The sequence below is a fragment of the Indicator indicator genome, chromosome 2 (genome assembly GCF_027791375.1).
Source record: "Indicator indicator isolate 239-I01 chromosome 2, UM_Iind_1.1, whole genome shotgun sequence".
NCBI lineage: Eukaryota > Metazoa > Chordata > Aves > Piciformes > Indicatoridae > Indicator > Indicator indicator.
Genome location: NC_072011.1, coordinates 40,447,965 through 40,464,718, shown reverse-complemented (window position 1 = coordinate 40,464,718; position 16,754 = coordinate 40,447,965). Strand labels below are relative to the sequence as shown.

The 16,754-nt window shown below is 41.0% G+C and overlaps 1 protein-coding gene across 1 annotated transcript in view; it reads right to left on the bottom strand.

Moving 5' to 3' along the window:
- LTBP1 (latent transforming growth factor beta binding protein 1) overlaps positions 1 to 16,754 on the bottom strand; it is a 191,475-nt gene that overhangs the window by 130,846 nt on the left and 43,875 nt on the right. Inside the window, exon 4 of the mRNA XM_054398281.1 lies at positions 9,266 to 9,441. Coding sequence (XP_054254256.1) covers positions 9,266 to 9,441 — 176 coding nt within the window. The remainder of the gene's footprint in view (positions 1 to 9,265; positions 9,442 to 16,754) is intronic.

Sequence of the window (16,754 nt, the reverse complement as noted above, 5' to 3'; positions counted from 1 at the left end):
ATGCACAAGAACTTTGGAATGAAAAATCTTTTTTAAATCAAAGTCAATAAGCTTTAAACAGCAAATAGATTTCACATTTTAATTTCTCAGATGACCAACTCTTTTTTTTTTTCTTAATTAAATGCTGACAGAAAAAAAAAAAAAGGAAGAAGGAAATTAAGGAAATTACTTATTTCCTAAAACAGGTATCTCCTAGTTATCTTGTCAGTCCACCTGGTTTAGTCCTTACTACTAGATATGCTTGTTCAGCCAAAAGGAAAGCTGATATTGCATAAAAATCAACCACACGAGTAAAATAGCTAAGCTTTTAGAACTATTGTTGAATGACTTTTTTTACTGTTGACAATATGAGGAAGTTCTGTCTTATCACCACTTGGTCATAAATTGAGAACAAAACAAAACCAAACCCCAAAACCTAGTTCCCAAAGATAAGAATAAATTGAAACTTAGCTATCATATGTCTTAGGTATATCAACATCTGGAAGATTTACTAATGCTAAGGAGAAGAAGAAAAAGTTAAAAAAAAAAAAAGAAAGAAAAAAAGAGAGAAGAGCAATAAAGAGACACTAGACTCACATACAGACCACAGGCAGATCTTCCCTAAATTTCAGATCATATGTTGAGAGAATATATCCCTTGTTCAGCATAAAAAGGAACACAAAAAAGATTCTGAGAGGTGACCTGATCCCTTCTCTCTTCTTTTTCTTAACACAGGATGAAAGAGCAGCAGTACATAAAAAGTTTGCACATCCTACTCTCAAAACTCTTGTTATACAGATTCCAGTCACTCTAAGGAGGGTATTCCAGTACTTCAGCCTCTCATAAAGGTATTCCTAATACCTGACCCACATCCTCTGTTGCAGTTCAAGTGTGTTACTGATCTGCCTTACCTACAGCAAACTCTGACAAAATCTTACTCTTCTATGGATCAATTTCTAATGTACTTGAAGACTGCTACATTGAACATCCCTTGGTCTCACTTTCTCCAGACCAAAGCCTATTTTCAGTTTAACAGGCCATATTCTGCATACCTCCATTCTTTGGTTTGCTTTTGATACCACTCACTTGGTCCTCACCTTTCTTCAAATGTGCTGTCCAAAACTAGACAATACTGCAGCCAAGGTCTGATCAGTGCTGTGGAGAGCAGCAGAATTACTTAACACATCTTATGTAAAATGCTTATGTGAGTATAATTTATTTTTCTCTTGCAATAGTTCATTATTAATGCCTCATGCTCAGAACCAGTCTACAGGCTAGGCCAAAAGGGCACAGATCTCCCAAATCCCCTTTCTGTACTGTTGTTACAGATGTCATCCCAGTGAAGCAATGTGGAAAGTACCCTACACAACCTTAGCAGGAATGAACTTGGTCCTTACTCTGCTCTGAGCATGGGAGTAAAACCTTCTGAATTCAAACCTCATTCAAACCTCATCCATCTGAAAACTATGCAGAATAGAAGCTTTATTCTTCCTGTAACAGTCAAAAGCAAAAGCAACTCTGGAAACCATGTGGATTCAAAAAGGCAAGGCACAGCCACTGGGTAATATCAGTTTTGTCTTCACTATAGAATGTCTCTTTTCAGATACAGTTATGAACCTTCGCTCTTTCCAGAAACTTTGTTACAGTACATTTGGACACCTGACACTTGGTTCTCTTCACAAGCATTGGTAAAAAATAGGCATGGCAATGAAACTAAAAATCAGATGATGCAGCTTTATTTAATCCAAGATCCAGTGCCTTGCCTGATGCTTGAAAGTATCCCTGCCCAGTCCTGCATGAGGTGAGGTATATGTGTGCATACCCACACAGTCAAATATTTTGAAGGAGTCAGTGTATCAAGCTGTACTTTAATTACTGTCTGGACAGTTACAGCTACATATTACTTACATATAATTAACTCCAGCATTCCTTCTATTTCTGTAATTCCTTATTTTAGTTGCATTTATACGATCTGGCAGGTATTTCATTAGTTAATACAGCTTAACCTTTGATATTTTGTCACTTTCAAGTACTCAGTTATATTGTCTTTGTGAAAACCAACAGGGCTTTCAAAGAGCAAAACATGATCCAGCTGCCTGTTACAACACTGAGCAGTGATCTCCCCAGCTGGGTTTTGTGTCCATTCTTATTGCCACTATTGCTATAACACACACTTCTTTATACACCTATTTCTGATTAGCCATGTCATTACATCTTCACATCACTTCCTCCTCCTGTCTTGTTTAAATGTTTCTACCACAATCATCATGTGCTTGCTTCTAAAGCATCCGTGACAGACAGGCAAGTAAATCATTGAGAAGACTTGATGCACCCAAGCTAAGGAAGAAGATACCTGGAAAAGGTGTCTGGAAAATCCTTTTCCCTTCCTGATTATCACGGAAATACAATTTCTTCCTTGCTCCCTGTCACAGCAGAGAGAAGAAGGATTTCTGCTGTTTTCATCACTGTCATTCTCACTATGCACACCCCCCAAACAAAAAAAAAAAAAATCCAAAACCAAAACAAAACCAAAAAACTACACCTAAATTAACAAAGTTTTTAGTCAGTTCTAGGAGAGGCAAGTAAACCACTACATAATTCTATTAATCTCAGTTTAAGAAAAAGATGAAGGTAAACAGTATATTGTTTGAAGTAATTTACTACAGCAAAACTTGCTGTCTGTTGCCATCTACAACACAGGTTTCTGTTTTCTTCTATAGGGATGACTGTCACTTGAAGTATCAAAAGGAACAAGACACTCACAACTGTATTTACATGTCCCCTGCAGGAGCCAGAGCCTTTCACTGATAAATTCTCCTACTCACACAGCTTTTTTAGAGTAAGTCAGAGGAATTCACAGAAATTACATAAATTTTTGTCCTGTGCAAGTGCATAACATAAACTCACACAGATTCAGAATCTGAGATTTGTCAAGCAGGTTTAATGAATCAGCTTTTGTCTTCCTTTTTTACCACTACAAATATTCTCCATATGCAACCCTCAGGCAATGGACATCCTATTCTGAATTACAGTTTCATGTTAAAGCAATTAAAACCTCTAATCAATAGCTGATCAAGAGAAATATAATGACCATTTCCCTTTGCACAGTTCAGAATGTTCCAGAAAAATAGAACAATTTAAAAAAAATTAAAAAGAGAAAGAGACTGCAATGTATTGAGATATCTGATGGAATATCCTCAGTTTTATTCGGTTAAATTTACTTAGGGATAATTATTTAAATCTGTTTTCAGTTTTAATTTAAAGGTATTATATGTAGACTAGAGTCACAAATGGATGAGATGTTAAAAACCCTAAATTTTACCCCTGAGTTGTACCACTGATCAGTTCTAGGTCTCTTGTATAAGAGATGAGTAAAGTTCATTGCATGGAGCAAGCAGCCTAACCAGCATATTGAAGAGGAATGTGCCCCACCCATTAAACGGGAAACACTGAGGAGATGTAAGATTGCTTAGTTCAAATCCTTTTAGGGCTCAGACACGTTTCTTTGAGGAAGTAGGCAATTCTTCACTGCACAGCTGGGTTCCAAATTCCATCATGACCATACTGCAGTGCTCCTTATGGAGCTTAATCCTGCAAGAGAGTTTAACAAGCCTTAGTTGTCTGCCTGACTATCCTTAGAAGTACAATCAAGTGCTTCAGCTGCAGGTCTAGATAGGAATTAAGCAAAATATTAGCACCCAGATAGCTTTCCTTCTTCAAAGTGAATCACTTTGGAAACAAAACTTCAAGCTCTTCAGGAGCTTTGTGCTTTGAAGTTCACATCCATGCTTTAGGTTTGGGGGTTGGAGACAACTCCAGCTGTAAGCAACCTAGCACAGGTTTCAGGTCCACAAGCCTTTTTAAACTTCCATTCAAGTTATCCAGATTCTTTGGTACCTAAAGCGGATCTGAACTTGAGGGGACAAGGGAACAAAAGGCAAAAAGCCACATTTAGATACAGACATATATCTAGGACAGAAAGCCATTCTACACAGTGTTCATCTCAGCTGTAATGAAGCAGGAATGGCTTCACAGTCCACCACAATTTTCCACTCACAAAGGCTACTGCAGAGACTGTTGCAGGAACTGCACACCCCAGTAGTGAAGTCAGTCTCTTCACACACAAAAACTTACAGCCACACACAAACTCAGGTGGGCACAGATGAACACACATTATTACTGTCATTGACATCTTATCATTACCAGATAACTACAATCAGTACTGCCCACTTTATCAATAGGACTCTTTCAAAAAGGTCTCACTTAGGCCTTCATACATCAGGAACGAGACTCATTCCCACTTGATTTCATTCATATGAAATTATGCATTTTGCCTAAGGTAATTATCTGGCTCCTTTCACAATCATGACAACAGATTTTACCAAGCCTTATGACAGTATTACAAGTCTTAAGCTGCAAGAGTGTTACTTTAGAAAATAAATTCTTGAGATAGACAGTTTCCCACTTCAAGCATACATGACTCCCTTATATGAGAATCAAGTCTAAAGTGCTACACTCTAAAAACGTTTACCATTTCCAGAAAGAATAGGAAATAAAAACTGAACTAATATTACCTTTCTAACTATACCCATTTAACAATCCGTTTCCTGAAAGGAAGCAACTCAAATGCACTAAGGAAGTCAAACTGTAAACAGTAATAAAGGACAGCAAGTCATGTAATTAAGTTATAAATAAGTTATAAATGAACATAGCCCACTCCACATGCTGAATCACTACTCAACTCTCAGCAATTCATAAAGCAAAGATCTTTTTTTCCTCTAATTTTCTGAAGGGGGAGAAAATAACAGAAATAAGGATATCACCAATTCTGAAATCTCAGTTTCACTGGGTATGAGAGGACCTTCTTGCAGTACTTTTTTTGGTCAATACTTTTTCTTTCCTTCTGGCAAGGACGACAGTATTGACATCAAAGAACACCTCCACATCTCTTACAAGTAGAACCAGACTTAGCTAATTGCAACAGTCAGAATGAATTGTTGATATTGAAGGCTTGTTTCACAGCAACTCTGGAGTTAGCTTGGCTAAGGGACTTTTAATATTTAATTGTGTGAGTTTAATTGGACTCTATATTCAGCTACATTACTATTTTTCAAACACATCATAGAGGTTTTCCCTTGCAGAGTTTTCTGGAAAGCCTCTTCTGTTTTACTTCTTGAGAAATCCTTGGGTTTGGAAGCCAATTCTCTTTCATCATAGCAGTTGAAATGCATTTGTCTCGGACTTTGTTTTCCCCTACCTATAACACATTTTGAACTGATTTTGAATCTGTTTGCCAGATCAGCAATCTGTTTTTCCAGCATTTTCCCTCACACTGCTGTTTATCAGCCTTGGCCTCCATATTTTAAGGTATAGAGAGATCATAATTCATTTTTGGGTTAATGAAACATTTAAATTAGTTCCTATAAAAGCATCAGCAGCCTTTACCTGTCATGCAGATATGCAATTACTAGGGAGCCCAGGGCCATAACATCTTTTGAGTCAAAGAGGAAAAAACAGTACTTGTTTGGGGGTACTGATTTACTGGCCTTCTCAGTTGTGAGCTCTTTATGGATGTACAAACAATCACAAAAACAGATTAGAAAGAGTATTGTTAAAGTGCCTGCAGCTACAGTATATTGACAGAATCAGTTTGTATTTATAGAGTTGTGCTGTCTCCAAGGATTTCAAAGAACTCCATTATCTTTCATAATTGCTAAATAAACCCCTAAACAACCACACAAACAAACCCCCACAAAACAACAAAAAACAAACAAAAAACAACCAGTGAAACAAAAAATAATTCAAAGCAACTATGTTGATTTGTTACACTTTTTTTTTTTCAGATTTTGTCACTCTACTTCTTAAAGAAAATGCAAAATAAATGTGCTGGATGATTTGATAGAGTTAACTGCATTAGTGTGAATCAGGTTTAATTTATATTTGGAGTTTAGCTTCTTGTTTCCAAGTCCCACTGGAACCAAATCCAAAGTTTAAATGGCTATTATGAACTACTATTTCTTTCAACAGCAGTATAGGTAATACTTTTCAATGGGAGAGAGGAAATGGATGATGCTTTAATAAAATAGTTCAAGTTTTAAAAATCACAAAAGCCACACTGTTGTTTGACCTGAGTGCTGACTGCACCAAAAAACCCTTTTCTTAAATGTTTTAGAATGTTCCTGAAAAGTTCCCCTCACCTCTTCATGGAAGCAAAGGCTTTGAACACACATGCAAGTGCTTTGCATTTAAGAAAACAAACCAAAAAAAGTCCCTGACATTCATACACTTACCCTATTCTCTTCTTTGAATTTGATTATGTACAACCTCAGGAACATGACATGAATGTTGGTTCCCATGAGTGACTGAAGTGAACTTGACTCTACACTCCCTAAATAGACTGTGTGGTGATTTTTCAGTTATTTCTACTCGTTAGCCATCTAACTGTTCATTCTCTTTTTACCCAACTCATTCTGCTGGCTATACCTGTTTAATCAAAGCACAGCCTTAGCATCACTCCCTGACCTCTGAATTGAGTCCAAGAGCATGAGATTTAACAAGTGGCAGGTTCTACACATTGGCCACAACCCCCCACCCGCCATGCAGCATTACAGGCTGCAGAGTGGCCAGGCAGAAAGGACCTGGGGGTATGTACTGGTTTTAGGGCTATGCCTTTAAAATTTTTCCACAGATCTTGAGCAGAAATTTGTAAGAATGTAAATAAACCACTATTGGGTGTAAAAAAGGAAAATAATCATTATTCTAAAAGATTCAGTTGGAAGGATAGCACCCTTAAGATTTTGTTCTCAAAACAAGGTTGAGTCTGGTCTGTTCTGCTGCAGCAGTCTAACTGGGTGTTTTCTTCTCTTCTTGCTTCCTTTGCTGGGGAAGATAACAACCTGCTTGCTGACCTTGGCAAGTTCTAACATAATCTCTGCTTCTCTCTCTCTTTCTTTCCTTTGGACAGGGGGTGGAAGAGGAGGAGGCAGAGAGCCAGCTTTCCTGGATTTGGCCAGGAAGTTTTTTGTGCTGTTTCCATTAATTTTAAATACCTGCAAATATAGTAAATTATGTATATTTTGTATATATTAATTGCATTCCATTGTAGATTGTAGTTTCACTTGTAAATACAGCTTCATTTGCTTCCAAACTGAGCTAGTCTGGTGAAGATAATATTGGTGGCAATTTCAACCCACCACAGGGTACTGGTTGACAGCTGGCTGAACATGAGCCAGCAGTGTGCCTAGGTGGCCAAGAAAGCCAATGGCACCCTGGCCTGTATCAGGAATAGTGTGGCCAGCAGGAGCAGGGAAGTCATTGTGCCCCTGTACTCAGCACTGGTTAGGCTGCATCTTGAGTACTGTGTCCAGTTCTGGGCCCCGCAATTCAAGAATGATGTTGAGTTGCTTGAATGTGTCCAGAGAAGGGCAACGAAGCTGGTGAGGGGCCTGGAACACAAACCCTATGAGGAATGGCTGAGGGAGCTAGGGGTGTTTAGCCAGGAGAAGAGGAGCCTGAGGGGAGATCTTATTGCTCTCTACAACTACCCGAAGTGTGGTTGTAGCCGGGCGGGGGGACAGGGGGGTTGGTCTCTTCTCCCAGGCAACCAGAAACAGAACAAGAGGACACCGCCTCAAGCTGTGTAGGGTGAAGTTTAGGCTTGATCTTAGAAAGAAGTTCTTCACAGAAAGAGTGACTGCCCATGGGAATGGGCTGCCCAGAGAGGTGGTGGGGTCAGTGTCCCTGGAGGTGTTTAAGGAAAGACTGGATGAGCCATTTGGAAAAAAAAAAAAAAGGCAATATATGGCCAAATAAATAAAACTGTGTTACAATACTGGGCATAAAGACTCAGAATTAATTACGAAATAAAAATGTAACTACTCTGAGAATTTGAGTGAGTTCACAAACTAAAAAAAAAAAAAAAGTTAAAAGTTTAATTCAAAGTCTTTAATATAATTTCTAGAGTAGGGTTTTGGTTTTGTTTGTTTTTTTTTAAATTTAAGACTTTTTCAAAACCAGTATAAACGGTTCTAACAGTCTCCCTCATTAAGCACAATGAATTAGAATTACGGATTTAGCACTGAACAACTCAAAACTTTTATTCAAGCTTTATGACTAATTATGCTGGGTGGTCTCGGGAGAAGGCTTATGGTCCACAGCACAAAAGATCAAAATGCTTGATAGTAGAAATGGCTACTGGCAGGTAAATGCATTTCACAATTCATGGTGACTTTATATGCTGCGCCAGGGGAGGTTTAGGCTGGAGGTGAGGAGAAGATTCTTCACAGAGAGAGTGGTTGGCCATTGGAATGGGCTGTCCAGGGAAGTGGTGGAGTCACCATCCCTGGAGGTGTTCAAGAGGGGATTGGACGTGGCACTTGGTGCCATGGTTTAGATAGTCATGAGGTTTAGGGTGACAGGTTGGACTCGATGATCTTTGAGGTCTCTTCCAACCTTCATGATTCTATGATTCTATGATTCTATGATTGTAACCCAAATGGCGTACTGAATTTTCAGGCTCTGTTGATGTGATGTAACTTGCACTTCAGGGAAAGGAAGCAGAGGGTTGCATTTAAGTATAAACAGACAGACCATAAAGATGTGTGAGGCAGAAATTCAGGGATGTTCACACAAACCATATCTCCAAATCAAGCCAGAAGATGGTCTGAAACATCTAACCCATAATCCACTACAATCTTCATCTTTTAAGATAAAGTTATCCTCGAGCTCCTCACACAAAGGGGGCATGAGCCCAGGCTACAAACTGGGCACCTATACAACCCTTTTTAATATATGAGGCAGAAACTCTCATGCAGCCTTCACAGTGTGCAGAAGGTCATAAACACAAACTAAATACAGAGAAAAAGGGTCACCAGGGAGACCACAATCCTGGACTTCAGCTTTCCAGTAACGGTACCCATCATACTGAACGAAGGGTACAGTCATCTTATACTGACTACACTCACAGTAAAGCCTACTCAAGCAAGTGTTCACAAAGCACCCTCCATCTGAAGGAAAAACTACCATCCAAAATAGCATTATGAGATTCCAGCAGTCAATTCAATTTTCTTTTCTTCATCCAGGAAGTCTGTTTTGCCTCTCAGCAGGACACAGAATGTTGGCACGTTTGCTAATCTAAGAATTTTCTCACATTTAATTCGTTTAACCTCTTCCTTGAAGTATTAATGGCAATTAAGGTGAACAAAAGAAATTTTCGATCTTAAAAAAGGGGGAGGGACTTTTGGGGGAGAAGGAGAGAAGGGAGCAGGCTTTTTGCAGTTGTACTCACACTGAAAAGGTGATACAAGTTGATCCTGGCCCAGTCTCAGTGGTAATGTGCCCTCAGTGGACTGTTCTCCTGAAATCACTTTTTTCACTGGATAATATTTGGGTTTGATCACATATTCCTGTGTTTGGCCATGATGAAGATTCATCATTAGTGTCTGTGATGAAAGGGGTATCATCCTGTTTTAGGAAGGAAATAAAAAAAAAAGGAACAGAATGAGGTAACAATAACTTAGAAACTACTGGTAAAAAAGAAAATAAAGACAAATTCATCTGTACCCCAATTTCTTGAAACAGTTTGGGAAACTTACTAGCTTACAATTAAGTACCTGATATTCCATATATTTTTCATTTTCCTTGTCTCGTTAGCTCAGCAAACACCTAACAAAGACTAGAGGAACAGAAAAAGACTACACTTCCTTTTTGACATAGCAAGAGAAATGTCATGGACAGCTCAGAAAACAGTGAGGAATGGGAAAAAGCCCTCCTTAAAATCCTGAGTTGGTGCTCAACTTCGTTCACACAGAGAGCTTTCAGACTGGTCAAAGAAGCAAAGTGCATTCAAACCTTTCTCTATTTCTTAGAGCTGTCACTTAATACTAGGTATGTTAACTAGAACCTAAGCCTAGCTGACTTTCCCTCTCTGATCCCAGAAACTCTTTTCTCTTCCCCACCATACTCCTCTAAGCCATAGAACACAGCACTGTTCCTCTTCCCTTTTTCAGTCTGCCTCCCATCTCACCAGAAAGTCTCTGTTTCCCAGTTCCACATTACCTTCCCCATCCACTTGGTCTTTGCCTGCACTATTGAACGTCTCTAACAAATGTCTCATAACCGTATGGCTTCCTTTAGTAGCAAAACTATTTTCCCATCCTGTAAAACAAGCTGATTCCTTCAAGCTCACCAATTCTCATTGCCAGTCAATCCCAGTTTCTTACTTGTATTGTTAGGGTCCTCCCTAAGACCTCAGGTTCTCCCTGCACAAGACCTTGTGAGCTTTCGTTAGAAGTTCCCTTCTCCTTCTCTCGAAAAACATTGTTATTTAGCCACCAACAACAGAAGAAACTGTCTTCACTCTTTCACAGTGCTACCCAGGATAAACAAGCAAGGGAGCAAATCACACAGCTGTTAGCCAAATGCAATGAAACTGCAGGCCACTATGGGGCTCTGAGCTGCAGGGTTCCACTGTATAGCAAGTAGCAGCACACCTTTGAGTAACAAACCTACTAATAGCAAGGTTTCAAGAAGTTGTAGCAAGTGTAGATCACAATGTACAGATATGCATTCCTCAAAGAGAAGTATCAATTACTAATATAATGACAGTGGCTACTAGGACTACATTGTCCTTTGCTCAAATGAAGACATAAAAGAACGGGATGCTGTAAGCCTCGTTCACTTTCTTCTCAACTGAGGGTCTGTGCTAAGCTCAGTCTGCACAAGCGGAAAAGAAAGTTACAGGCTTTGTAACAACCACTCCTCAAAAAGCAACAGTTCTACAGGGTAAATAACTGTCCTCTGAGAATAGGCATGGACCCTGTATCACAGAGGACAGCTGAGCAGCACTTCCCCATAGTGGTGAGACTGAAGAGTTACAGCTGAGTAAGAAGTCAGATTGTTTTCTGACATATGGAGCCAGAGCCAGCCCTTGTCTCCAAAGCAATACCTGATTCCTTAGTCATGTTATTCAAGGATGCTTAGTAACTGCTGTGTTTGTGGTCAGGACAGACAATGGGAGTTTGTTCTATACAACAAATGCTTATAAATTTGGATCTGTTTGAGAAAAAGTGCTTTCATTAGAGACATTATATGACTATTACACACAACAGAAACCTAACTCCTCAGACTATCTCAAGGTCAATTTTTTTCTAATAGTGTTACAATTTAGTTATACTTATTAAAAGTCCTTAACCCAGATTAAGAGAAAATACTGTACATTCCACATTGTCTTAAGGTTTCCTACCAGTAGATCAAATAGAGGCTTTAGGGACATTGGACCGGTTGGTACTGGGACCAGTGCTGTATAATATCTCCATCCACAACATAAACAGTAAAATTGAGTGCATCCCCAGTGAGTTTGCAAACAATACCAAGTGAAGTGGTGCAGTTGACATGCTTCCAGACAGACCTGGATGAGATGGAAAAGCAGACCTGTGTGGTGAACATCATAAGGTTCAGCAAGGTCAAGTGCAAGGTCCTACACCTGGGTGAGGGAAATCCCTGGTATGAATACAGGCGGGGACATGAAAGGATTGAGAGTAGCCTTGAGGAAGAAGACTTGGGGGTACTAGTGGATGAAAGGCTGGGTGTAAGCCAGGAATGTGTGCTCACAGCCCTGAAGGCCAATCATATCCTGGGCTGCTGCAAAAGAATTGCATCAAGCAGGTTGAGGAAAGCACATTTGCCCCTTTATTCTGCCCTGGTGAGGCCTCACCTCAAGTACTGTGTCCAGAGCAGGCATCCTCAACCCAAGAAGGACATTAGCTTGTTGAGGCAGGTCCAGAGGAGGGCCTGGAGTACTGGAGCACCTCTCCTATAAAGACTGATTGAGAGAATTGGGGTTGTTCAGCCTGAAGAAGAGAAGGCTCTAGAAAGACCTTATTGTGGCCTCTCTGTACTTAAATGGGACCTATAAAAAAATGGGGATAATCATTTTTGCAAGGCCTTTTGTGACAGGACAAGGGGTAATGGTTTTAAACTAAAAGAGGGTAGCTTTAGGACTACATGTACGGAAGAAAGTTTTCACAGTGAGGGTAGGGAAACAGTGGAACAAGTTGTCCAGAGACGCAGAAGATGCCACATCCTTGGAAACATTCACGGTCAAGTTGGATGGCGCTCCGAGCAGCCTGATCTAGCTACAGATGTCCCTGCTTACTGCAGGGTTGGACTAGATAACTTCAAAAGATCCCTTCCAAGCTGAAACATTCTATGACTCTATGAAACACAAGGGCGTGATTTACTCAGAAGTACACAGTAAAGCTGTGATCTTGACTCCAGAAACTCCCAGCTTTTAAAAGAAAACATCTTCACCTGATGTGCAAGTTGCTGATTTGGTTTTGGTATACAATAAATCACCTATTCTCCTATCAAGGTGCATGCTTAAAACAGTTGCCTGAACCCAAAGTTAGGGCTTGTCTAGACCCTTTTTCTTGCACATTTGTGCTTGGCTTTTATGGTCTTGGTGTATTACTACCAATGATCTTGAGCATAGGTATAAAACTCCCATGTTTTAAAGTTGCCTGGTATTGGGTGTCTGCTGCTACTGTGAATGTAAGCTAACTGACAGCAAGTTTTTGCCAGCCATCCAATCAGTTTCATTGGTCTTACTCACCAGAAGTGCAGTTCCAGTAAAAGCTGATATGGTCAAACATAAAAGCATTTATGAAATTCTTCTCTTCTGACTGTTCTTTTGATATTCAAATTCTTCTCAACATAACCTCACTCTTGAAGACATTAGTTTGTAATCAAAAGGATATTGTATAGCTGGGATGCTGCACATTCCGTTAGAATGGAAGGAAATTCCACTTAAGTACATCATGGAAGCTATCTGATAGCAGTTACACAGCTCTATCAACAGTTAGGGTATAGATGCCAGTGAAGGACCTGGATTTTCTCTTCCTAGACCAGAACATAGAGGGTCAATCAGTGCTGCAGGACCTCTAAGTAAGAAGGTACGATTTCTACTGGGCTCAGCAACAAAGTGAGGAGTTCGGGGTCTTTTCCCTTGTGTTGATCACTGTGAAATCTTCAGAACTATCCCTTCTAGTTGATCTCAGAAGAGAGAGAGAGCCTGAGCTCCAGAGAGAAGGCAAGTAATATATCAGCACTGAAACTGATTAATAAAAAATGGAAGATGTCACAAGGAAATATTTTGGGTTTGGTAACAAGCATCACCCCAGTCCCCACTGAGATTCTTTTTAAATAATTTTAAAAGTTCTACTACCATGTATTCCCAATTCTTCAAAAAAGCAGCTGTTTTTGCTATGACTGTTGGTGACAGCTTGCCACATAAACCTCCTACCAGCTCAGAAGTACTACTGCTTCTTCCCTTTCCTGTGAGGTGGCCTCTGCCAAATTCCGGAGCTCTGTCCGAGCCCTCGTGCTGCTCCTGTCTCTGCATGGGGGCTCAGCCGCTGTATCCACAGTTACATCACCTGTGTTAGGGGCCACTGGTGCAAAACACAAGCCAAGCTTGCTACTATGCTCAGATACAGAATCACAGAGTCAACCAGGTTGGAAAAGACCTCAGAGATCATCAAGTCCAACATATCAAATGGTAACTAACACCACCTGACAACTAAACCATGGCTCCAAGTGCCACATCCAATCTTTTTTTTGAACACCTCCAGGGACGGTGACTCCACCACCTCCCTGGGCCATTCCAATGGCTAATTACTTTTTCTGTGAGGAACTTTCTCCTCACCTTGAGCCTAAACTTCCCCTGACGCAGCTTGAGACTTGTGTCCTCTTGTTCTGTCACTGGTTGTCTGGGAGAAGATGCCAACCCGCACCTGTCTACAACCTCCTTTCAGGTGGTTGTAGAGAGCAGTAAGGTCTCCCCTGAGGCTCCTCTTCTCCAGACTAAACACCCCCAGCTCCCTCAGCCTCTCCTCATAGGGCTTGTGCTTGAGACCTCTCACCAGCCTCGTTGCCCTTCTCTGGACACGTTCAAGTATCTCAATGTCCTTAAATTGAGGAGCCCAGAACTGGACACAGTACTCAAGGTGCAGCCTAACCAGTGCTGAGTACAGGGGCACAATGACTTCCCTGCTCCTGCTGGCCACACTATTCCTGATGCAGGCCAGGATGCCATTGGCCTTCTTGGACACCTGGGCACACTGCTGGCTCATGTTCAGGCGGCTGTCAACCAGTACCCCCAGGTCCCTTTCTGTCTGGCTGCTCTCCAGCCACTCCAACCCCAGCCTGTAGTGCTGCATGGGGTTGTTGTGGCCAAAGTGCAGAACCTGTCTCTTGGACTTGTTGAATGCCAGCCTGTTGGGCTCCACCCGTGTGTCCAGCCAGTCAAGGTCCCTCTGCAGAGCCCTCCTAGCCTCCAACAGATCGACACCTGCTCCCAACTTGGTGTCATCCACAAACTTAGTAATGGGGGACTCTATCTCCTCATCCAGATCATCAGTAAAGATATTAAACAGAATTGGGCCCAACACTGATCCCTGGGGGACACCACTAGTGACTGGCTGCCAGCTGGATGTGGCACCATTCACCACCACTCTCTGGGCTTGGCCCTCAAGCTGGTTCCTAACCCAACGCAGAGTGCTCCTGTCCAAGCCACAGGCTGACAGCTTGGCCAGGAGTTTGCTGTGGGGGATGGTGTCAAAGGCCTTGCTGAAGTCCAGACAGACTACATCCACAGCTTGCCCCACATCCACCAGGCAGGTCACCTGGTCATAAAAGGAGATCAGGTTGGTCAGGCAGGACCCACCTCTCCTAAATCAGTGCTGACTAGGTCTGATCCCTTGGCCATCCTGCAGGTGCACTGTGATTGCCCTCAAGATGATCTGCTCCATAATCTTGCCTGGCACTGAGGTCAGGCTGACAGGCCTGTAATTTCCAGGATCCTCCATCCAGCCCTTCTTGTGGATGGGCATCACACTGGCCAGCTTCCAGTCATCTGGGACCTCTCCAGTGAGCCACGACTGGCGGCAAATGATGTGGACAGCAGCTTGGCCAGCTCATCTGCCAGCTCTCTCAGTACCCAAGGATGGATCTCATCTGGTCCCATGGACTTGTGAGTATCCAAGCGGCTCAGCAAGTCTGTAACTGCTTCCTACTGGATTACAGGGGGACTGTACTGCTCCCTGACCCCATCAACTGATTCAGGAGGCCAGTTATCCTGAAGCCCTCCTGTCTTACTGTTGAAAATTGAGGCAAAGAAGGTATTTAGTACCCCTGCCTTTTCCTTATCTTTAATTACAATATTCCCCTCCAAGTCCAATAGAGGTGAGGGTTTTATTGTCACTCTTTTTACCATTAATATACATATAAAAATGCTTTTTATTGTCCTTCACAAAAGTGGCCAGTTTGAATTCTAACTGGCCTTTTGTCTCTCTAATTTTTCTCCTACATGATCTAACAACATCCTTAAACATATCTCGAGTTACCTCCCCCCCTTTCCAAAGGTGATATACCTTGGTTTTTTTTCCTTAGTTCCTTCAAAAGATGCTTGCCCATCCAGGCTGGTTGCCTTCCCTGTCAGCTCATCTTTCAGCACAATGGGACAGTCGCTTCCTTTGCCTTCAAGAATTCCTGTTTGAAGTAGGTCCAACCATCCTGGACCCCCTTTGTTTTTAAGGGCTGCTTCCCAAGGTACTCTCCAGGTTAGTTGCTTAAATAAGCAGCTGTGCCAAGAAGCTATCCTCCATACATTCTAAGAACCTTCTGGACTGCCTCCTCTCTGCTGTGTTAAGTTCCCAGCACATATCTGGCAGGTTAAAGTTAACCACAAGAACAAGGGCTGGCGATCTGGAGATGACCTCCAGCTGTTTGTAGAATACTTCATCTACCTCTTCATCATGGTTGGGATTACAGACTCCAGTCTATTACAGACTCCAATCAAGATGTCAGTTTTGTCAGCCTTCCCTCTGATTTTTTATCATACATTTAAGATGTCCCAAGGCAATGGTTCAGGCAGTTTAATCTCACAGTACACTAAGGCTACAACAATGCTGGGCACTGAATGGAGCATCTTCATCTATTATTCCTGTTGGAATATACAAATTAATAAGTAGTAGGACAAGCTAATTTCTTCACAACACTACTCAAGGCTCAAGGCCACTATGAAGAGCTGGTGCTCTCTTGCTATCATAGCCCACAAGAGAGTACTCAATAGTAACTGTAAATGTGTTTTTTATAATATAAGCAGACACTGTAAATAAGGGGTTTATAATTTAATTCAGATACATGAAACTCATCAATTCCTGGCCACTATATTTAATATTGAGAATTAATATCTATCTATTAATAACAGCCATCATCCCAACTGAATGTATGTATTACATCTCAACTTTAGAACTTTGCATTACACCAGCTTATGTCATTAATTCATCTGATGGTTTGTAATTAGATGGTCAAAACTGACATTAACTTAATAAACTTCACAAGAAGTTTTCCATTGCTTTAGTGTACACTAGGCAGACAAATATACAACTGCATTTTCAAGAAACAAACTATATGATAAATACTAATAAGGTTATAAAAGCACTACAGAGGGAGAACCAAACATTTGTTGCTGCTAACAGTCATGCAAATGAAAGCTCTCTCACTTGATAAAAGCATATCAGGAATTTGATGTATTAGAGTAACTCCGGCAAGCAGAAATGAGACCAGCAATGTTTGGCATGAAAAGTACTGTCTAGACTAAAGACAAGTCTGACTCAGGCTGTTTTCTTCATTTTATTTACTGTAAGTCTGGAGCCCATGCTTAGCTCCTAGCTAGCAATACTTAAAAAAAACCCTCAATTGCTAACACAATTGTG